Source organism: Pteronotus mesoamericanus, unplaced genomic scaffold (genome assembly GCF_021234165.1).
Source record: "Pteronotus mesoamericanus isolate MK-2021 breed Mesoamerican mustached bat unplaced genomic scaffold, CSHL_Meso_final contig_84, whole genome shotgun sequence".
In the NCBI taxonomy this organism is placed as follows: domain Eukaryota; kingdom Metazoa; phylum Chordata; class Mammalia; order Chiroptera; family Mormoopidae; genus Pteronotus; species Pteronotus mesoamericanus.
The window spans coordinates 2,097,384-2,119,265 of record NW_026555267.1 but is presented as its reverse complement, the minus strand read 5'-3'; the positions used below and the strand labels follow the sequence as shown (position 1 = coordinate 2,119,265).

General features: G+C 55.2%; 2 protein-coding genes across 8 annotated transcripts in view; both read right to left on the bottom strand.

Annotated features, from left to right (window-relative positions):
• Positions 1-13,540, bottom strand: part of ABCC3 (ATP binding cassette subfamily C member 3) — a 50,049-nt gene extending 36,509 nt beyond the window's left edge. Inside the window, exons 1-6 of the mRNA XM_054585496.1 lie at positions 13,521-13,540; positions 12,764-12,996; positions 12,228-12,289; positions 6,031-6,138; positions 5,703-5,771; positions 5,537-5,629 (exon numbers count right to left, since the gene is read on the bottom strand). Coding sequence (XP_054441471.1) covers positions 5,537-5,629; positions 5,703-5,771; positions 6,031-6,138; positions 12,228-12,289; positions 12,764-12,996; positions 13,521-13,540 — 585 coding nt within the window. The remainder of the gene's footprint in view (positions 1-5,536; positions 5,630-5,702; positions 5,772-6,030; positions 6,139-12,227; positions 12,290-12,763; positions 12,997-13,520) is intronic.
• Positions 13,541-14,793: 1,253 nt separating this feature from the next.
• Positions 14,794-21,882, bottom strand: part of CACNA1G (calcium voltage-gated channel subunit alpha1 G) — a 61,997-nt gene continuing 54,908 nt past the window's right edge. For 3 of the 7 annotated variants that reach the window (XM_054585397.1, XM_054585398.1, XM_054585396.1), the window contains 5 exons: positions 21,713-21,856; positions 19,724-19,858; positions 17,797-17,974; positions 17,341-17,510; positions 14,794-16,237 (listed from right to left, as the gene is read on the bottom strand). In XM_054585397.1, the coding sequence (XP_054441372.1) occupies positions 15,503-16,237; positions 17,341-17,510; positions 17,797-17,974; positions 19,724-19,858; positions 21,713-21,856 (1,362 nt within the window). In that variant the 3' untranslated portion in view covers positions 14,794-15,502. The remainder of the gene's footprint in view (positions 16,238-17,340; positions 17,511-17,796; positions 17,975-19,723; positions 19,859-21,712; positions 21,857-21,882) is intronic. The other 4 variants (XM_054585399.1, XM_054585400.1, XM_054585401.1 and 1 more) reach the window with 2 other exon arrangements.

The following is a 21,882-nucleotide window of genomic DNA, read 5'->3' as shown; positions in this document are numbered from 1 at the left end:
CCAGGGTAGGGTGGGTACAGTCCACGTGGGCCAACATGAGGACTTATACCGGTCAGTCCAGCTCCAGAGTCCCCACCCCAAACCATGGCCTTTTCTCTACAGCCTTTTCTCTACACCCTACAGGGCTCCACCATGACATCCCACCTTGGGAATAGGACATGTGTCCAGGTCTCCAGAAACATGAAAAACCTCCTTTCGGCCTTGCTTAGGTTCTTCTCACAGAGCTGGACGGGGAGGGGCTCCCATCCCATCACACAGTAATGGGCTGGCCGAGGCTCTGGGAGCCATTGGACTAGAAACCTGAATATCCAGTTAGGAGGAGAAATCCAGTCGAGGGGTAAGCTCCAAGGAGTCCCCTCCCCTGGCACCCCCTGTGGGAAGGAGCCTCAGGTAGAGGAGGGGAGAGGCCCAGCCACCCGGCAAGGGTGCACCCAAGTATCCACCCTTCTCAGGGATCCGGCTCTGCCTGCTGCCTCTGGGACAGTCCCACCAGGGTAGGGTGGGTACAGCCCAGGCACTCTGACCCTGGGAGGGTCTGCTGACAGTGCCCGCTGGGAGCTCCCTCCTTGGGGGCTGGCCTGGTGCTCGGTCTGCGAGCCAGCAGCTGGGCTTGGCGAAGCTCCCTCCCAAATGCTACTGCCCTGACTTACTTCCTCGCCTAAGTGAGGGAGCAGCAGGGCGGGGAGAAGCCAGCCTGGGATGACAGGGGCCAAATCCTCCCACCGGAAGCCAGGAGCTCAGAAGTTAAAGCCATCCAGCACCAACTTCACCATTCCCAGACGGGATAGAAGAAGGAGATCCTGGGGACCCTGGCCTGGCAGGAAAGACCGGTTCCTGACGGAGGAGACTTGGTGCCCGCCGGACTACCTCAGAGGCCCTGCCACTGCCAGTTTCGCACAGCTTTGGACGTCACCCTCTTTATGTGAGAGTCAAAATACATTGAAATAAGAGCTTGTCCATTACTTGTAAGTTCCAGTGGCCATCTACTCAGGCTAGAAAGCAACCCAGGAGGAAGAGCCTGGGAAGACAGTGATACCCAGGGGCCAGAAAGCTCAGAAGGCCCTGATCATGGCCTTGCCACCTACCCCCTTCCCCAAGCTGAGGCTCAGACTCCCAGACTCTACACTGGGCAGCTAGACCTGAACCAGGCCCCAGAGACGACCTGAATTCAGCTGGAGCCCAGAGACAGCCATGTGCCCTGAGCCACGTGGCCAGTGAGTGACAAGAATGGAAGAGGTTGGAACAGCAGGAGACACAGGGAGCTGAAACTCTGACTAGGCTCTGCCCCTCCCTCAGGTTGGTAAACAGTCAAGGGAACAGTGGAGGCGTCAGCACCTGAGCCGTGAGGGGCCCACTGGCCTCTACCAAGAGCTGCCACTAGGTACATCCCATGTCAAAAGTGAGAAGAGCCCCAGGGAAAGGGAAGTCTGGGAAATCAGAAGAGGGACCAGCCCACCTCTCGTTGGCTACATCTGCCCTCTTCCTAGTAGGTCACAGAACTTCAGAGTGAGACCTCAACTCCTTCCTTGACTTGAATCATCTCTCCGCCATCCCGACCAAGTGGTCACTAATCATGCGCTTGCATACTCCCGGGACAGGGGAGTTCACTACTTCTCAGGCAACCATGGCCATCTTTGGACAGCCCTCGTGGGAAGGACCTTCGGATTTCTGAGCCATTATCAGCCTCCCAGGAGCTTCCTGGGGCCATCAGATCAAGGCTGATTCTGCAAATAGGCCAAGACTTCCTGAGGGTAAGCAGCGCTGGGCCCTTCTCTATCCACGGTCTTTACAACCTGGGTGCTGCTCAGAACAGAGAGCAATCCTCCAGGCAAGGGATAATAGGGTGCAGCAAAGGAACACCCCCATCTCCTTTGTTCTAGAGGCATCTCTGGCTTTATGAGCCCTGAGCAGTTTGGTCATAGTTTGTTCTTTTGGAATGTATTTCTATTCCCAAGGTTTGCTCAGAGATGTTGGTAATCTGCCCCAAAGTAGGTAGAGATGAGAGAATGATAGAAAAAAAAAAAAATAGCTATATTGTTCATCCAGTACATGGCGTGTGTGTATGCGCACATGTCCAGGGGTCACGGGTCCCCTTGAGCCTGCTACCCTCAGATTCATCTGGGGCTGCAATTACAAAGTCTCTGGCAAAGAGCTGGAAAGGGAGCCCTCGCCCAACGGCCCTGCCAGCCCCTTTCTTGGCGATCTTGCCTGATTTAACACCCCCTCCCAACCTCATTTCTCTTTCTCTTCACTCCTCTTCCCAAGAATATCCTGACCTGTCCACCAGAGAATTTTTTAGTTCTCAATATAGAGATCACATTCTGTCTCATGTGATCTCTATAAGAATCTTGTGAGGTGATTAGGAGATGGCTTATCTGCCCATTTCCCAGGTGGAGAAACCGAGGCTGAGACTAAGCTAGTGAAAAAACTTGGTACACAAGTGGCTCAGAGGGGCCTAAACCATGCCTTGAACACCCCACCCCCCGCTGGCCCCCACCTTTTCACTCCTGGCTCAGGAACTCCCAGGCTCACCTGAACTACCTCCCACAGGTCAGGTCACCCACAAGCCCCTAAGATAAAAGATTCAGGGGCAGATATACCTGAATAATATATAATGCAAATGAAATGCAAATTAGCATACCACAAAAGACTAGCCCAAAGTTCCAGGCTTTTTGGGTAACTGAGCTAGAACTGAAGCTCTAGCTGCAGCTGACCTCAGCTCCTCCCTCGCCTCAGCTGTGCAAACCTTCGGGGTGGGGTGAGCTGGGAGCCTTCCTGCTTTCTAACGATCCCACCCCCAGTCACCGGCCAGACAGGGTGCTGCCTGGAACAACTTTCAGAAGCCAAGAAGATCCTTGGAAGATGGAGGGTGTTTAGAGACTGGGGTGAGGAATAGGAGTATTTGCTTCCCTTGTCCAGGTATCCAAGCAGACACCCCACATGGACTACATCTCTCAGACCTAATATAGATGCGCTGATTCCCGTGGACTCTGAGGTCTTCATAGGAGGTAACAGTTCATGAACCACACGCAGTTCAGGGACAAGGGTGCCCAGAAGCCCATTGGTGCAGTCAGGCAATGGCAAAGCTGGAACCGCATCTCAGGGGTCCTGCTGCACAGCCCAGCACTCTGCAACTGCCTGTTGTGTGACCTTGATAAGTCCATTCCTGCCCTGGCCCTCAGTTTCCCCAGCTCTACCCTGAGGGGTTGGGTTAACTCTTCCGGGCTCCCAGCTCTGACATTCTTGAATTCTCCAATATTCTGAAAGGGTACAGCCGAAGGGACACTAAGCTTGGAACAAGAAAGGAATCCTGAGTATCCCAACTGCAAGTTCTTTGAAGCTCTCAGGGTCAAATGTCTAAACTGTCCACCCAGGAACAGGAGGACCTTGCACTTGAGGCTTGGACACATCCGCCTCCTTGATTTACAAGCTCTCTGCTTGGTCACCCAGATGTCCCACCCATGCCACAGACACACCAGCCAGGCTCAAGTGGGCAGTGAAAGAAAATACCCTTGAATAATGTGGGTTTGAACTTCATGGGTCTACTGATATACAGATTACTGATCACTTAACCCACCCAGCTCAATTGAATGGGGCAGTTCAAACCCACATGTTTGAGGGTCACCCAGGAGTTGGGAATTCATGTATTTGAACAGCCGACTTAAGTTAGGCTCAGATTTTCAGGCACATGGGTGGTGGGTACCACTAACCCCTGCGTTGTTCAAGGGTCAACTATATACTCATGAGCCAAACGTGCAAACTCCAGATTCTGGCAACAAGTAACCAGTCTAGGCTGGAAGACAGATTGTGTTCATTGGGGTTGGGCAAGAAGTGCAGCTCCAAAAAATTGACACCATCTCTGATTAACCCTTTAGTGACTCAGAGAAAAAGAGAGATTCCCTAAAGATACTTTTTTACAGGTGCTACATTACCACAGATTTCAAAAACCCACGTAACCCTCACGGCCCATTCCAAACACAGCCCATAAGTGGGGTTCCTGACTGTTTAAATACCATGGGTAACACACACTGGGCGCACACACACTCGGTGTCTATGTACAGATACTCGAGGCCCTGGATTTGAGACCAGCCTACGCTGGGCATTGCCTGGAGGACCACAGACAAGCCTTTTAAATCTGAGCCCAGCTGTAAGATGGAGACATTACCGCGTGCCTCCCAGAGCTGCAATGAAATCAATGGAGCTGCTGTGAGTAGGTTTTGAAAACTGCAGGAAAGCTCTTGGGCCGTCTACAGTTAATGCGCCTGCGCTGCCCTGGGGGACTGGAGTCAGCAGCCCGAAAAGCACCCCGATGTCTGGGAAAGGGGTTTGGTGTATCAATCAGTAAGAAACATTCAATCCTGTAGAGAATTTTTGGTGAGTTTATTTAAGCCAAACTGACAATTGCCGGGAAGCAACATCTCAATGGATTGAGACGTGCTCCACAGAATGGCAGTTCAGCGCCTTATTTTACACACTAGAATCAAAGGAGGAGCCAGAAGAGGGTTACAAGGAAGTCCATTGGTGATAGATTAGGGGAGGCAGGAGAGAGCAAAGTGGGGACACCTCTGGGATTGGATAAAAGGTAAAATGACAGACACAGACCTCTTCTACACAGGTGGGTCAAGGACAGTTAACAATCAACAATTAGCATAACCATAACAATGAGATTTGTGGTCTCAGCTCGTGCCCAAGGAGTTTGGGGGGAAAATAGGGAAGTTAGCTCAAAGGTATGTTACCATAGATGCAAAAAAGACAAAGACAGGCTTCGTTAAGGTAAAAATTGACCTTTGTTAGGGAAAAATACTGACGTGACTACCCACCATGAACAGCTTTTAGTTCCTAAGTTTTAATTTCAGACCATTCTTTGCGGTTCCTTTAGGTCCCTGAGTTGGTCAGGCCACCCTGCAGGCCTCCCCTGAGCGCGTCATGTTAATGTGTGGCCCCTTTTCTCCCACACCAGGGAATTCTGGGATCCTGGTACCTGTAAGGGCCGGACTCCAGAGTGAGGTCTGAGTCTTCCTCCTGAGACCAGGGCAGTGAGGATTGCATGCTCCCGGGGTGCCCTTGTTCCCAGAAAAGAAGGTGGCAGGGACCCTTTCCAAAAAGGGCCGTCCAGCGGAGCCAACCCCCCCAAAGTACCTGGTGGAACAACTCTGGGCGCCCTGGGCCACAGGGGAGGTGGAGGAGCACTCAACCGAGCCTTAGCATAGGGTCATTGGGACCATAGTTAACGGGGAAATGCCCCTTCTGCACCCTGTGCGCCCAGCCCCAGGGAGGGACTGGCGCGAGGCAGCAAGTGGGATCACCGTCCGATTCCCGGCACGACACCAGCTGCGCCCGGGAGAGCCGAAGTGCCTTGCTTTTCCCAGCTCCTCCATGCGGCGGGAGAGGGCAGAGGCGGTGCGGTCCCGCGCTCCGCGAGGGATCCGGCTCTGGGCGCGCGGTCAGACCCCCTCCCGGCATCGCATGGACCCCTCCCCGGTACCTTCTCCGGGGCTCCCTGGGGCGCGACCTCGGTCCTGGGAGTCCTCCTTACCCAGAACTTGGAGCCGAGCTCCCCGGAGCCGCACAAGGTGTCCATGGGTCCAAGGCGCGGCGGCAAGGAAGGCGATCGCGGTCCCAAGCCGGTCTGGGACCGGGTGGATAAGCTCGGAGCATCCTCCGCCCCTTGCTCCTCCCCGGCCCGCCCCGCCAAGCCCTACCCTCAGGGCCTTCGGGTTTAATTCTGGTGTCTCAACGATTGCTAGCTGAAGCTGCAGCTCTGGGAGGCACTTTGGACGAGGGTGGGGAGGTCATTTACACGATGACAGCCCCGGACTGGCCCCTGGGCCGCGCGGGAGAGATGCCGTTCCAGGTATTGAGACCGATAGGACTGGAGCAGGGTCTGTTTCCAAGAGGTTCATACCAGCTCCCACCACGCACAGCTCTGTGCGTGCTGATGAGCCTCTGAGACCGGAGAGGGACCTACCAAGACCCCTGGGGAATAGATCCTTGGAAAGGTCACGTTTATCTCGAGCTCAGCCTCCTTACCTTGTGGGAAGACTTGTGTTCCCAGACAATCCTGAAGGCTACATCTCCCCACGGGTTACTGGAGAACTGACAGACACCCACACATAATGTGCCTGTGTGCACGCCTACCTGAGGAAGGGGGACAGGCACGGGGGCCAGCATTATCCAGATGGTGGCTTCCTCTGATTCCCTTAAATTGTTGCCTTCCTGACGTGCTGTGGCTCCCTGATCTTGTGGATGTCGCTTTAGCATTGTTCTGTGCCTCCACTTGCACTTCCGTAAAACAGGGATAAGCAGAGTACCTACCTCTGAATATTAAACAGGAAAGGTACATATTGCAAGCACATTTAGTAGGCACCCAGCCTGTGTTAATTTCCTCCACTTCAGCCTCATGAGGGAGGAAGATGGGCAGGTGAGGCCCCAGGAAGTGCGCCACACTAGCACCCTCCTCCTAAGGATGAGTCTCCACTTGCCCATCTGTAAAATGGGTTTGGGGTTAGTAGCCTCCTTCTGCTTGCCCTGGCTTGGCCATGCTGGGATCCCTCCCTCCCTTCATTCCCCATTCCCCCAGTCACTCTTTCTTTCCTAACAGGATCCCAGAAAGCCAATTCACCACCCTTCTCGAGGCTGAGAAGGAATCTCTGCCTCCTCGCTGCAGCTCCTCCTCCAGGTCCCTCTCTCCCCTGCCCTCAGCTTCCCAGCCTTGTCGCTGCCCGTGGGGTCTGGCCAGCTCTACCCTGGTGATTCTTTCCCTGGCACTTGTTCTCAGGAGAAAGTGTTTTCTTCCTTGGCTGCTCCTTGGCGTGAGCAGACATCAGCAAGATGGCATGGCAGCAGCCAGCCACCACCTGTCCTTCTAGGCAGGCAGCTAGTCACCAGAGGGAAGTGTCTGAGGCCATGGGCTAGCAGAACAGAGATCTGAGCTGGGGCATGGGAGCAGGGTGGACAAGGCTCCCCCTTTCCAGCCAGTGGCACTGGGACCTCTTCCCTCCACTGGGCAAGTTCTCTCAGCTCTTTGTCTGCCCCTCCTCTCCCTTACTGACATCCCATCCCGCCCTCTACTCCTTATCACTGAGTCAAAGACTTTACAGAGATTTTACATTCCTATCCCAACACGCCTTGGGTTATATTTAGTTGTGAAGAGTCTGTCTTCCTTGCTAATCTGAGAGGTCCCCAAGGGCAGGACGGACGGAGTCACCCACAATCCCTTTCTATGCCTTGGGGCCTCAGTAAATCCTTTGATGTTTCTGGGACTCAGCTTCTTCAGCAACTTGGAACAGATGCTATCTACGGTCTCTCCTAGCTCTGGTGATCTATGCTTCTATGGTCTGAGCAACCAGCAGTTGTCCTTCAACCCTTCCCCTCACTCTGGCCTTGGTTTCACCAGCACCTCCTACCCTGTGTTTTTGCCTTGATTTACCCATCAGCCTCCCTGCCTCTCTCTCTCTCCTGTTTCTTCTCTAAAGCACCAGAGGAACCATGAGACCAGCTGGGAGCTTAGGGCCATGCAGAAGGTGAGCTTCCAAGCAGTCCTCCTTCCTGAAACGGGGAACACAAGACCAGCCCAGGCTCCCACTCAAGACACTGGCCCCAGAGCTGGCCAGGCTGTCCATTGGGTAGAGCTCTAGTTTGGGGCCATGCCCTTGGATTCTGTCTTCAGCTTTGAGGCTGCAGCACCATCTCCTTTGGTCCCAGGCTTCTCTTGTTGCCATTAGAGAGCCCTTCTTGAGCTGGTAACCTCCAAGACCATAGTGGGAGCCCTTGGCCATTCTCGCCTTCTCCCAACTCTCGAGGCATTGAGGGTTCGCCCTTCCTGGCCCCTCATGGAAGGTGGCTCCTTACACACAGCCCTTGAACAACGACCACAATATTTTCTAGGACATTGTGGTTTTGGTTGTTCTCACCAGAGCAAGAAAACGAGGCCTTGAGATGTCTTATGGTGGCAGAGACAGGGTGTGCTCCACATCTCCTGAATGCCAGCTGTGTCCACACAGTCCTCTTGGCAGGATGTATTTCCCGTGTCCTTAGCTGTTGCGCTCATACCCCCAGCCCATCTTCAGGGTTACTTGGGCTGCTCTGCCCCCTATGCCTTACCTCCTTCTGCACCTCGAATACTCTATTCATCTTTGAAGATTTCACTCAAGCCCCACCCTCTAAAGCCTTCCATAATCCTCCCTCACCCCAATCCTGGGCTAAGGGACCCTTCCTCTGCATAGCCCTTCCTCCCTATATTGTTCTCATTGATTGTCTTGCTTCCCTCTCCCAGAAGATGGTGGACATCTTAAGGATTAAGAGCCAAGTCTCATTTATCACTGTATCCTCAGCACCCAAGACAGCACCTGGCAAAGTCTGTCCTCAGGAAATGTTTGTTGACTGACTAAACAAGTGATATAGTAGGCAATTAGACAGACATGAGCAGAATAGGAACAATAGGCCAGGTGCAGATCGGAAAGCCCCAGGAACCTAGCAACAGGCAAAACTGGAAAAACAAGTATTGTAGAACCTCATCCTCAAGGTGACCTTTCCTCCCCCAGCATATTGCTGGTCCTGTGGTTCAGACCTTCCCCAGACTTTTCCTCCCCTGGTGTGTCCCTAGTCGTGCAGTAGACCCCCTTAGAGGAGGAACAAGGGGTCCAGAGAATAGCCTCATAAGGCTCCCATACTAGCCCTTGCACGATCACTCCCTGAAGCACTAAGCCCTCAAGTCAATGAGCTTCTGACCTACATCAAATAATCTTACCAAAAAAGAGCTTCGGGGCTGTTGATCACAGAGAGTTTTGGTGAAACCAGAGGTAGCCTGTAGGCCTCAGCTGTGTTTTAGCTTCTGCCCCAGAAAACCAGCAAAGCCACTGCTGATGGCTGACGTCAGGACCAGCTGTGATGACTAATGAAGGATCCCCCTACCCTGGCTCAGACCAATCAGTGGAGATGAAGACCCTGAGGAGACATGCCTGGAAAGTTAATGATATTCTATTGAGATTCCCCCCCCCAGACACCTCCAGACAAAAACCCTTAAGACAAGGACCCAGCCCTGGCTGCGTGGTTCAGTTGGTTGGACATTGTCTCACAAAGAGAAAGGTCGAAGTTTCGATCCCCAGTCAAGGCACATGTGTGGGTTTCTGTCCCTGGTTCGGATGCCTGTGAGAGGAAACTGATCGATGTTTTTCTCCCTCCCTCTAAAAATAAAGAAATAAAATCCTTAGGAAAGTAAATAAAATACATAAATATATCCTGGGGTAAGGATTAAAAAGATAAAAAAAAAAGACAGGACCCCAGCATATGCTTTTTCTCTCTCTGGAGCACGCCCGTGCCTGTCCCCCTCTTCCTCTCCCAGGAGTGTTTTCTTTGCCTTTCTTTCTCCTAAGCTCCAAGGGCCCTTCTTCAGCCTCTGTAACTTGTTTTCTGAGCCCATGCAATCCCACTGGCTCACTTCTTCTGCCTCTGTGACCTTCTAAGTAAACTTTCGCTTGTATTTGAGTCTTGGCTCTGAATTCTTTCTTAACCAAACTCAGGGACCGAGGTCTAATATCTGGTGCTGCTTGCTGTTAACACAGGTATCTCATGTCCAAAGAACAGGTCATAGGTAGTGAGACCACTGTGGCATTAGGCACACTCCCAGCAGTGGGCACTGTCATTCTGCTTTTGAGTTTTCAGAACCAAGAGTTTCCAGGTGGAGGCTCCGAAGAGAAGCAGTAGAGACCTGTGGGTTGAGCTGCAGCAGAGAGAGGGACTGAACCTCCCCCAGCGGTGTGTCCCAGCCTCCCCCCTCCCTCCTGGCTGACTGCAGCTCCAGGCAGGATAGGCAGAGCATGTTGCCACGTCTCCTCTGCCAGCGAACATCCCAGGGGAACCCAGCGCTGGGGGTTTCCTGGCAGAGAGATGGAAAGATAAAATGATTGCAAGGTACAGCTCTGAGCAGGAGCGGCAGCAGAGAGAAGAAGAAAGCAGAACAAGGCAGGGGCAGGGAGACCCAGGGACAGGCAGTGCTACAAAGGGGAGTCAGGCGGGAACTGCCAAGGCGGGGGAGGGTGTGGAATGGCAAATGCACATTTTAACTCTCCTCTCTGGTCACTGCCTAATTCCTTTTAGTCCCTTGTGTCTCCTTGAAGGCCTGGAGCACCCCCAAACCAGCTTGTAGCCCCCAAACCCCAGCCTCCTCCTTCTCTCCTGTTTCTTCCAGACCCCAGCCTGGTGGGGGCCACACTGACCCCACTCACAGCCTCAGCAAGGCTGCCTCTCGGCCCGCAACCTGCACTTGATCTGAGCCGGCATGTATGTAAGTAAGCACTGGCTGCTGTGTCCGACTCAGGAATTTCCAAGACAAAATTTCATTAACTCCATGGGCCATAGTTAGCAAGTCCCACAGCTGGGCCAGGGCTAAGACACACAGAGTTTCCAAGTTCCCTTGCAGGATTGTTGCCTGGGCATGTCACCTCCTTGACCTGCCACGCTGGTCAAGAGCAGGGCAGCAGCCAACAAGTAAACTGTGAGTTAATTCCCCTCCTGGCAACCACTGTCCTGGTCCTCTGGCCTCAGGCAGGGATCCCTGGGTACGGTGGCTAAGCACCCCCATGGCTGGGCTTCCCCACACACAGGCAAGTCCTTCACTGGGCCCCGCGAGCCAGTTTCCCCTTTTGGGGCGCATGGTATGCAGAGCACCTCTCCATGGAAGGTGTCCACCAGTGCTGGCGTCCTCTCCCTGGCTTGGTCCCTCTGTGGAGGGGGCACCTGGTTGGGGGGCACCAGGTGAGGTTGCCTTGTTCTGCATCTGGTGTCTGAAACCCTCGCTGCACTGCTGTCGCCAGCCCCACAGGAGGGGCCGCTCAGCTGGCCCAGGGGAGCAGATAGGAGGCCGTGGGCACCAGGCTGTGATGGGTGGGGACCGGGAGCGATGCTGGACGGAAAGGCTGTTTAGAAAGTGGGAGAGGCCTGGGTGTGGCATGGGGAGAGGACAAGAAGAGACAAGGGGGTGGGAGGAGGAAGAGGTGTTCTGAGGTTCAAGGGCAGCATTGTGTCAGGGAAAAGTGATTCCTGGGAAACTGAGTAATTGCAGAGCCAGCCTTGGCCAGCCTTTAGACAAGCACCCGTTGCTTACAGACACCTTTTCTTGTGGTTTAACCTCTCTTCCCGCGCAGGGTAGAGGGCTGTGGGCTTCTCTGAGTCTCTGAGTATGCAAAGCTTGGAGTTCATGTGTACATTTCTAGGAACACAAATGTTATTGTGCCCTGGCTGGTGTGGCTCAGTAGATTGAGGGCTGGCCTGCAAATCGAAAGGTCGCCGGTTCAATTCCCAGTCACGGCTCATGCCTGGGTTGCAGGTCAGGTCCCCAGTTGGGGGCATGTGAGAGGCAACCGATCAATGTTCTCTTCCTCTCCTTCTCTCTTTTCTCCTTGCTTCCCAGTCAGAGAACGTACCTAGGGTGTAGGTTCAATTCCCAATCAGGGTGCATACGGGAAGCAACCAATTGATGTTTCTCCCTCACATCAATGTTTCTCTGTTTCTCTCTCTATCTCTCCACTCTCTCTCTCTCTCTCTCCAAAATAAATAACATATCCTTGGGTAAGAATTAAACAAACAAACAAAAAAATCCCAATTCTGCCATTTCCTGACCGCATGACCTTGGGCAAATGTCTCTGAATCCAAAGCCTCATGGGAAAATGAGAGCGATGGTACATCCCTTGCTGGGGTGTTGTGAGGAGTAAGTGAGAGACTGCAAATGAGCCTCAGATTTGTTTTTAGCACCAACTCAGCTCCCTCCTCTTCCCAGTTCCCCTCCACTCAGACAGACCTTTTCCTGGAGTCTGGGGGTAGGAGAAGCATAAGCAGCCAAGCCTGAGGTGGGAGCCCGCAGCCGTTGGCATAATTTCCTCTGCCCCCACGGAGGAGGCTGGGAGCAGAAGTGCCAAGGTAGATATTCTTACCTCCAAAAGTCCCCATGTCCCTGAGGCTCCTGGCCAGTTCCAGTTCTACCCCTGGGGGCCTAATCCAAGACCTGCTGCCTCCACTAGCCTTTCCCCACCCCCGGCTTTCTCAGACCCCTCTCTCTACTCCCTGCCCCAGGTGACCTGGCAGAATCAAAAAACCACCCAGACAAGTAACATGAGGGTAGCATTGTTGTTATTATTACTACTGTTAGTAAGGTTCAGCAGGGTCATCATTTCCATTTCAAAGCCCTTTTAATGGGACACAGCAGTTTCCATCATCGAGAAAGACTTTACATTGTTAGGGGAGATGCCCCCAATCCGGATATTCACTTTGACTGGTGGGGGGAGGTCCTGGGCTGGAATAGAGGGAACAGGTAACAGCCCAGCTGTCTGGATTTATCTTGGCCCAGAATCCTCCAACCATTTGAAGAAAGCAAGCCCCCAGAACCCCTTCCCCACATCCCCAGCCTTACTAAGGAATAGGCAGCTACGGAATTCTATAAAAATATAAAAGCTTGACCTGCCTGCCTAGGTGACAACACTCTAGGAATTTTATACAGTTTTGCTTAAAAAAAAGAAAAGAAAAGACTGCTTCTGTATACAAGCACCTTCCCCTCACCCTACTCAGGGAGCAAAGAGGAAAAAGAATTTGACATTACTGCAGGTATTTGGATCAAACCCCAAGAGGCTCAAAACCAGTTGTTTACTTTAAGGAGTGGTATTATTCCTGCCCAGGTTAGGAAACACGAGGCTGGAAGCACGAGGTTGGAAAATCCTCCAGGTTCATCGCCTGGCAGTCTGGCACCCCCCCACCCCCACCCAGGTCTCACCCGCACCCTCTGGTCCCAGGTTCAGACAGCGGCAGCTGTGAGGGCTGCTGGCTGCTACTGAGTTACACGAATCCTGAGGTTTGAAGGTGCTGGCCGTGTCCAGGGGAGTGGGTTTAGGGTGGTCTTCTGTGGGGGACTGGCAGGGAACAGGCTGGTTGAGCCTGTGGTTGGTGCCTGTGGTGCCGCTTTTTAGCACCAGGGTTTCAGGGAAGAGACTACTGCCCGTGGTAGCACTGTTACGGAAAGCCAGACTCAAGACACGATTCAGGGAACGGAGTAAGCCTTTATTCACACGCGCGGGCTCAGAGGAGGCAGTCTCCAAATTCTGAGCCCCGAATCGGGGTTAGATAGGGGTTTATAAGCCCTAGCATTCCGGCAGGAAACGGATGGGCTTCCCAGGTGGGGGAAGGGATTAGCATTCAGGTGGGAGATTGATGAGATTGATGTGCTACCCAGGTGGGGGAAGGGATGTGAAAACGGGCTACAGGAACAGATTAAGAGTTAACCTGGGAGGGGTCTCTGGCTAGGCTGCTCCTCTTAAGTCATCTTGCCCTTATCAGCACCAGAAAGGAGGTTCTGGGCCACGCTGCTAGTCCTTCCACCTGTCCCCTTCTTCCTTCCCCCGCCTCCCTCCCTCCCTCCCTCCTCTGGGCTGGCTCCCATGGGGCAGCAGGCCGTGTAAACACCTTCCCAGTCCTCATTCGTCACCCCCCGGGGAGCCACCTCTTTATTCAGTGGCCTGGCTTACTGACCCTACCAATTCCACTGGAAGGTCATTTCTGGACACCTGGCCCGGCCCCCCCCCCGCCCCCCGCCGCCCCGCCTCGGTCTGGGAGGCAGCAGCCTGCTCTGTACAGCTTAATCCCGTTGCCTGCCCTCACAGACCAGCGCCAGCAGTGCCGGTCAGCGCAGCACCCTGCCCCGCAAAGTGGGAGGCTGAAGGCCAGACCGCTCGGGTCACCCCCGCTGAAGCCTGGGCAGGGAACCCAGAAGCACACCCACCCACGGGTCTGATTTCAGCCGCTGGAGCTGCCACTCCCAGCCTCAGTTGGCCCATTAACCAAAACAGCTTCATTACGCCGATTTCCAGCTTTCAATGTGCCGCTGATAGCTGTCAGCAGAAATAAGAGTTAATCTGGAATTATGTCCACAGAGCTGCCTGGCTCAGAGGAAGTGATAGATAATGCCTTGATAGAAGCCAGAGTTGAACCTATCTGCCCAGGCTTCCCCTCCAAAGGGGCTTCTCCCCTCCTCCCTGCCCCCAGGGAGGTGAGGCTGAAAGGTTGCAGCCCTCCAGTGAAAGGCACCTGGTTCTCTTTCCCTCAGACAGGGACACACACACATCCACTCAAACGTAGACACACTCACGTATACTCACTCATATACACACACACACATCCATTCATACACACTCACACACATACACATCCATTTATACACATTCATACTCATTCATATACGCACTCATATATACACACACTCACACATACACACATGCATTCATATACTCACACGCATACACATCCATTTATACACATTCATACTCACTCATATACGTGCTCATATATACACACACTCACGCATACACACATCCATTCATATACACTCACACACATACACATCCATTTATACACATTCATACTCACTCATATACGCACTCATATATACACACACTCACACATACACACATCCATTCATATACACTCACACATACACACACAGCCATTTATACACACACACATATACGTACTTGTACATACACATCCATACACACACACATCCATTCCTACACACTCACACATACACACGCTTCCACTCATACACACTCACTCATATACACACACTCTCACATATACACACATCCATTCATACATACACATACAAACTCACACACACACACTCCTACACACAGAAGCAGCTGTGGCCTCTTCCCTCCCCGTCGCCCACACCCCATCTCCAGGAATCTCTCTCGAACGCCATCTGGAAATGCCTAACTGTCCCTTGTGCTTTTACTCTGCACCGTGATTAACTTTTTATTTTGGAAAATTACTTTATTATATAGATATAGATATGTATGTATGTATATATAAAAAGGTTCCATTTCATTTGTAAAATCTTATTTTTTTTCTTTTTCTCTTTTTTTTTTCCTACAGAAAATGATGACGAGGTTCAAGGAGAAAATAAGTTACATTACAGTTTCCAAAATGGCTCTCGCTCTCCGCCGAAGATGGGCCGCCGTCAGGGCAGCACTGCGCTCGCGGTCCCAGCTTGTGCTTTGCAAGAAGAGGGAATATAACTAGACTGGTGATTTTAGGTTAAAATAGCCAAGAGACAGACGCCTTCGCCTCAAAAATATTCTGAGACACATAAAAGTAGAAGGAAACAAGTCTCTTCAGTCACAAAATGTCGTACATCCCGCATATACTAGATTCAATTAATTTAATAAAATAGAATATACATAGAGATTCTGCACAAACGTATTGCTTTCTCCCAACAGCTCCTGGTGTCGGGAACCTCAGCTACACCGGGCCTCTCTCTTTCTGCCTGGAGCCAGGGTGGTCGGGGCGGCTGCTTCCAGCTCTCTGGAAATCCTGCGTTTGCCAGTGCCCAGTGCCACTGAGGCAGGGAGGAGCGCCTCCTTGGTCTCCACACGGGACTTTTGTCAGGAATATAGCCCAGGAGGAGGAGCTAGGATTTGGCGCCCAGTGGAGAAAGGTGAGTGGGAGAGTGGGGCAGGACTCAGGGGTCCAGGTCTGCCGGGTCAGAGGGTAAACCGGAGACACCCAGCATGTCTTTCTTTGGGGAGGGCGACGCAGCCATGCTGTCGGGGGGGCCAGAGGCCGAGAGATCCTTGGAGTCGCTGGACGGAGCCCTCCGCCGTAGGCAGATGCCAGGGCTGGGTGGGGGCCGAGCGCCCTGGCTCTCTGGGGGGTCTATAGAGATACTGGGCGGACTGAGTTTTTTCTTGGGCCGGCTCCCTGGCCCCCCAAGAGGTGGTCCCCCGAGGCCAGAAGGGCCGGGGCCCAGGTGGGCTTGGGAGCCGCTGTCCAGGCAGCTGACAGCGATCGAGTGCCTCCTCTGTTCCTCCAGCCAGGACGCAGGCCGGCGCCGGCAGCTCTGGGCCTCCACGCTGTAGCACTTCTTCAGGTCCCGCGAGGATGGGGGCTCCTCCTGGCTGCCGACTGCCAGGAGGTCTCCTGAAATCCAGCTCAGCTCCGTGTCCAGCTCTAAGCTGCTCCTGGTCTCTGGTGGGCTTTTGCCCCACGTGGGCTCTGGGCCTGGGCAGGGGACTGGTGGGTGCATGTGCTTCGAGATCTTGCTCTGGCTGCAGGAGTGCTGCTGCTCCTGGGTGCTCAAGCGGCCCCAGAAGGAGGAGGTCCGGGCCAGAGGTGGGGAGGGCCCGCTTGCCTCTGAGAGCAGGTCCTCCCTGCTGCCCAGGCCCTGAACATCCAGGGAATCGGTCCTTATTGCTGCCTGTATAGGGTGAAGGGAAGGCTCAGCTTGGGGGCTTCCTCTCCCCCATGAACTGTCCCACCAGTCAAGCCAGACAGCCCTCTCCTTCCCCTCCGGGGCGCTGCAGGACCGCCCTAAGCAGGGCTACCAGTATTTGCTCTTGTTAGGGGAGGGAGGGCCATGCGAATCCTGTCCTCTAGCCTCCCCCATCTCCCCAGTTCCCGGCCCCTGGGACCCAAGAAAGCACAGGACCAGCTCTGCTCCCCAGCTGGCTCCTTCGCGCCTCCCTGCCTCTGCCTACGCTCTTGGGCCTGAAGCATCCCTCAACTTTATGGGCCCGGGTCCTCTGTGACATAGAGCCCGGGAATCTCTACCCTCAAATACAAAGGACCTCTTCCTCTTCTTTGTGCCCTGCCGCCCCAGGCACACGAACATCCCAGCGCTGTGACCTGTCGCTTCCATGATCTGAAGGGTGTGTGTCTGGGCTATCAAACCCTGAGCTCTGGAGGGCAGGGGCCGTCTCGTCTGCCTGTGCCTCCGGGGCCTGGCACACACAGGCTGCTCAGGGGATATTGCAGGATGGAGGAGGACTGTACCTGTTCCTCCAAGTGGGTGGGATTGAGCAGGTCCTCACGTGGCCATGCTCACTCACACGTACGGGCACACACAGCATGGGCTGCGGGCTTGTCGCAGGGGGACAGGCAAGCCTCGCCTGGCTGCAGGAGCCTCTGCTCTGTGCCTCTGGGGTGTGAGCTCTGGGTCGTGGGCCCCTAAAACGGGCCCCGTGCCTCTCAGCTAGGTCTAGACATACAGAGGATAGGCAGGCAGTTCTGGGTTGAGGAAAGGGAGTCAGAGACCTGTGCTCTATGTCCGGCTTGTCAAGTGTCCCTGGGCAAACTGAGCCCCCTCTGTCTGCAGGGCTTCTCAGGGAAACAAGGGAGGGGTGCAAACTCCAGGAGGGCATAGGCCGCTTCTGCTTTGTCTGGCCTTGTGTCCCTGGTGCCCAGCCTGGCACGTCATGGGCTCATAGTAAATGCTCGCAGGGGGGAATGAGAGAGGCAACTAGGATTTGCAGCACCGAGGCCTGCCCTTGGGCCCGTGCCCACCTCTCCACAGCTGCTCACCTGGCGCCTAAGGGGCCTCTGAGCCAAAGGGGAGCGGCCCGGAGGGGGCAGTTTGGGGATGGTGCTCCAGGTGGGGGCGCTGTGGGGCTGGAGCAGATGGGGTCCCTCTTTGGGAAGCTGCAGGATATAGTTGGTGTCTGCTGGTTGGGAGTGGACAGACAAGACAGAGCCTGTGGGAGGCGGGGGACAGGGGAAGGAGGAAAGAGAAGAGCTGAAAAGTCAGCCGGCCTGGCTCCCACCTGAGTCCCCTCCCTTCCCCTCTCCCTTCCCAGGGAGGGCCTCCACCCTAACCACAGAACCTTCGCCCCGGTTTGAGAGCCGCCTCCCTCAGGCAGGGGCTGGGCGCCTCCTTTCAGGCTGGGGGGCTCCTCAGAAGTAGGAGAGACCTCTTTTGCTGCCTCATTTCCCCCACAGGTCAAGAATGAGGTCCCCACTGACTGCCCCCGGTGCTGGTACCTGACTGAGCTTTGGGGAGTCCCCAGCCCCTGTGTCCCAGGGACCCCTCAGCAGCGCTTCCATCCCGGCACATGTAGCTGTCATTGGGCAGAGAGTGCGTTCGGCTGACCCCAGACTTCCGCACAGTTAGCAGGTCTGGTCCCAGCATGACGGGCACCTCCTCCGGGTGGGGCACCATCTGCAAAAGAAACAGGGGAGGGAGGTGGGAGGAAGAGGAGGCATCCAGATTGGGTAACTGAGGCAGAGCTGGACAACAGTAACCAAAAGCCCCCTCCGCCACCGCCCCAGGCCCTGGCCCATCCCCTTCTCGAACGAGGTGGTGACGGCATGAATGTGGTCGGGCAGAAGGGGCAGACACACGGAGGAGGCCTCCACACACAGGGAGGGGGGAGGGGAAGGGGGGAGGGGGGAGGGGGGAGGGGGCCCTGCCCCCAGGAAACCGTCCCCACTGCAAACCTTAGAGCCTCCCAGCAGGGGTGGCAGAGGGGTGAGGAGGTGTCCAGGGGAGGGAGAGCAGCCCCCAGCCCCCAGCCCCCATCCCTGCAGGTGGCTCAAGAGCTCATGCTCAGGGCGCCGTGGAGACGGGCTGAAGAACCACACTGGAGGACTGAAAGCTAATAGCACGCCCCTAACCCCCCATGCTGAGGCTGCGGGGGGAGTGGGGAGTGAGGGAGGACCCTTCCAGTGAGCAGGAGACTTGGCAGCTGGGGACTGCCTGCAGAGAGGAGGCGATGCTACCTTCCCATGTTTTAAGGCAGCCTCAGCACCCAGTACTGGGCATGGGCTGAGATAATATGGGTTGAATGACAGACGGGCACTAGGGGATGTCACAGCCGGCTTCCCCACCTGTCTCCCCCCTTCTCTTTTAATTACGCAATGGGGGAGGGCTGGCTAGTACAGGTGAAGGTAGGGTCGGGGGCAAGGCCTAGGAGCTGTGCACTCAGGTCCTCCCTTTGTGGACAGACTGAGGGTTAAGGTGGGTTTTTAAAAACTCTTTCAAAGAAAGGCAGTCATCAGCCTTGACCCCAGCCAAAGGGAGATGAGGTTTGATCCCCTGATATTTCTCTATCACCCCATCTGTTCCTAGTTCTCAGGGGGGCTGTGGGGTCCCCACACGGGCCCAGCCAATTGAGCACCCACCAGGCCTGAGAACGGCTGTGTCGAAAGACAGCCTGGATCCTTTGCTTCCCCTTCTCAGCCCAGGTTCCACTTCTGCACCCACCCCAAGACCCCTAGGGACCCCCAGACTGTGGTCAACACAGAACCCTGCTGTGAGGGAGGGGCCCCAATTTCCTCTTAAGTCCCAAGAAAAGGGAGAAGGGAGGGAGGAGGGGGCTGCTCACAGTCAGAAGGGACCAGGAGCTGGGCAAGGGTGGAGAAGCTGTCAAAACACAGAGAAGCCCCCGGGGACGCAGGGACACACAGGGACAGGGACAGAGGAGACAGAGACGGCCCCCCAGGCGGAGAAGGCAAGGTGGTGGCAGCAGAGATGTGGCTCTCACCCACTACATGGTGGCGGATGGCAGGGGGTGCGGGGGCAGGTGGGGAGGAGGGGTGCAGGGAGGGGGAGGGCTGGCTTGCACAGGGCTCCAAACTCAGAGGCTGATTCTGCATCTAGGCAGCCCCTTGGTCAGCTGCCTGATGCCAGCTCTGTTTTGGGCTGGGTCACTCCTGGGTGTCTGGGTTAACCTTTTCACAACTGCTGTCGCTGGGCCCTTCTCGGGCAGGCCCCACTTTAATTTAATGTTTTTGTCCACAGTGGGGGACCCGAAAGACCTAACAACACCTGGAGCACTGGGCGCCTGCTGGTGGTGCCTCTGCGCGGTGGAGCCCGGTGGCAGAGTGAAAGGAGGGGAAGGATCTGGAGCCCTGCAGCCAGCCCAGCCCCTGGGGAGGCTGGGGGCACGGTGAGGGGCTGTGCATGTACATTGCTCTCCGGGGCACTAAGTAAGAGTGTATGAGTGTCATCAGGCAAAGAGTCATCCGTCAGAGCTAGAGAGCAGGACGGTTCAGACACAATCTCTGACGTCAGAGACAGAGCCTCCATCTCAGCTAGAGGGATCTAGACAGGGAGAGAGATGATCAGGCATAAGAAACCAGGACAACGCGCACCCTCACGTGTGCACGCACACACATGCAACGCACACGCACATACACAGAGCCCCTCTTTCCCCCCTTTTACAAAGCACAGGGAGAAAAGGCCTCCCTTCTCTCTCCCCCAACCCGTTTCCCAAGTAAACTGACAGCTCCTCCCCTCCCCCCACTTCAAACCCCCTCTGATCAGAGAGGCTGCGGCAGGCACCAAAGAGCCAGAGCAAACACTGACAAAGCAGGAGACACAGAAACATATTCTAAAGATACCCCAGGAACCCAACAGCCCCCTCCCACCCCACCACCACCCAGGGAAGGAGCAGGATGGGGGAGGGCTTTCGACTCATAGATACCAGGGAAAAAAAAAAAAGGAGAAAGGCCAGCAAAGCGCCTCTCTGCTCTAGGCACAGACAGAGCGGCGTAGGGGGTTCTGGGGACAAAGCCGCCAATCTGATGACTGTTTTCTGCCTAGTCTCTCTGCTTCCAAAAGCCTGGCAGGACTTGGCCTGCCCCCAGATTCTGGCTTCTCCCCTCCCGGGCCCTCCTCCGCACCGCACCCGCTCTCTCCCGCTTGGGTTCTGGGAGATGCTCTCCTCGAGCCAGCCCGAGTTGGACACACCTGGGTGGGCCGCCACACCATCTGGCCATCTCACCTGGGATCGCAGCGGAGCGTCAGTGCCTACAGGCCCCTGGGGGAGAGCGGGGCCCTCGTTCCCAGGTGAGCTGGCGACTCTGATCACTTCTCATCACATCCCCTTCTCTCCCAGCACCTTTGCCCACGAGGCTCCTTCAGGATGGGAGGCCTCGGGAAGGATGCTCTCTCCTCCTTATCATAGGTCATAGCCAGGGTCAGGTCCCTGTGGCCTATCTGAGACTGAATCCTACCTAGAGTCAGGAACCCTGGTGGCAAGGCCCCTTCCCCTGCGAGGATCAGATGCCTGTAACCTGCTTGGCTGCCCCTCCACCCAACAGGGCCTGTGGGACTCTAGGCTTTTCTACCTCCAGTTGATACCTGTTTCCTTGCCTACGCTCCAGGTCTACCACAGCCTTTGACCTAGGAGAGGGACGGTGGGGTGCTCCAGCATGTGGAGGGGGTCAAGGGCAGCCAGACAGGTCGCAAGGAGAGAAAGGAGGACCCCAGAAAGCAGAAGATCCACGTTTAGGTGGGGCTGGGGGAGAAAATCATGTGGCACTGTGGGGAGGGGCTGGGCTTGGGGAGGAAGTCGAGACTTATGTCACAACGAAGTCCCCAGAATCCACTCCCAGCGGGAGCCTCCCATTCCTTCTCAGGACCAGGTCAGAATCCACTGGCTCCTGATAGCACCCACCATGCCCATACAGAGGAACCGGGTGTGGTTGCTGGGTTCAGTGAAGAAGCTGACTGCGGCCTAAGACCTATCCCTCAATGGGTCGGTCCCCTTGCCACCTGCACTGTCCCAAGAGGCCTTTCTCCCCTGGATCTGGCACCTCATTTCCTCCACTCCCTAAGGTTGTACAGCCCATCAGTCATCTGCTCCACCCTCCTCTTCTCTCTCAGGTTCTTTGTTACCAGTGTTCTCTGCAAACCCTGTCTCCATCCATCCTCTCACTTGAAAGTGCAATCTCAGCGCTTATCCCTATCTTCCAACCATGGGTTCCAGAGACTGATCTCAGGCTGAGCGACACCTAGGTGCCTCCTGCCAAGCCCAAAGCTCAACGGAGGCCCTGAGGCTGCTCTTTCTCCTGATACCCAGTGAGCAGGATACACCCCACCTCCCCAGAAGCAGGCACAGCATGGCACAGCTCGGCAGGGTCAGGGGAGGGGGCACAGCACGGGCACAGTAACCTGTGGGTCGGAGCCGCCAGGGCTGCTGGCTGGAGGGAAGGCAGAGGGCTGGCCCCATGGGCCTGCCAGCTCGTCCATCAGCTTCAGCTCCCCCTCCAGGGAGCCCTGGATCAGCAGGGATATGGTGTCAAACAGCTGTCTGTCCTGGGAAGGACCAGCCCATAGGGGGA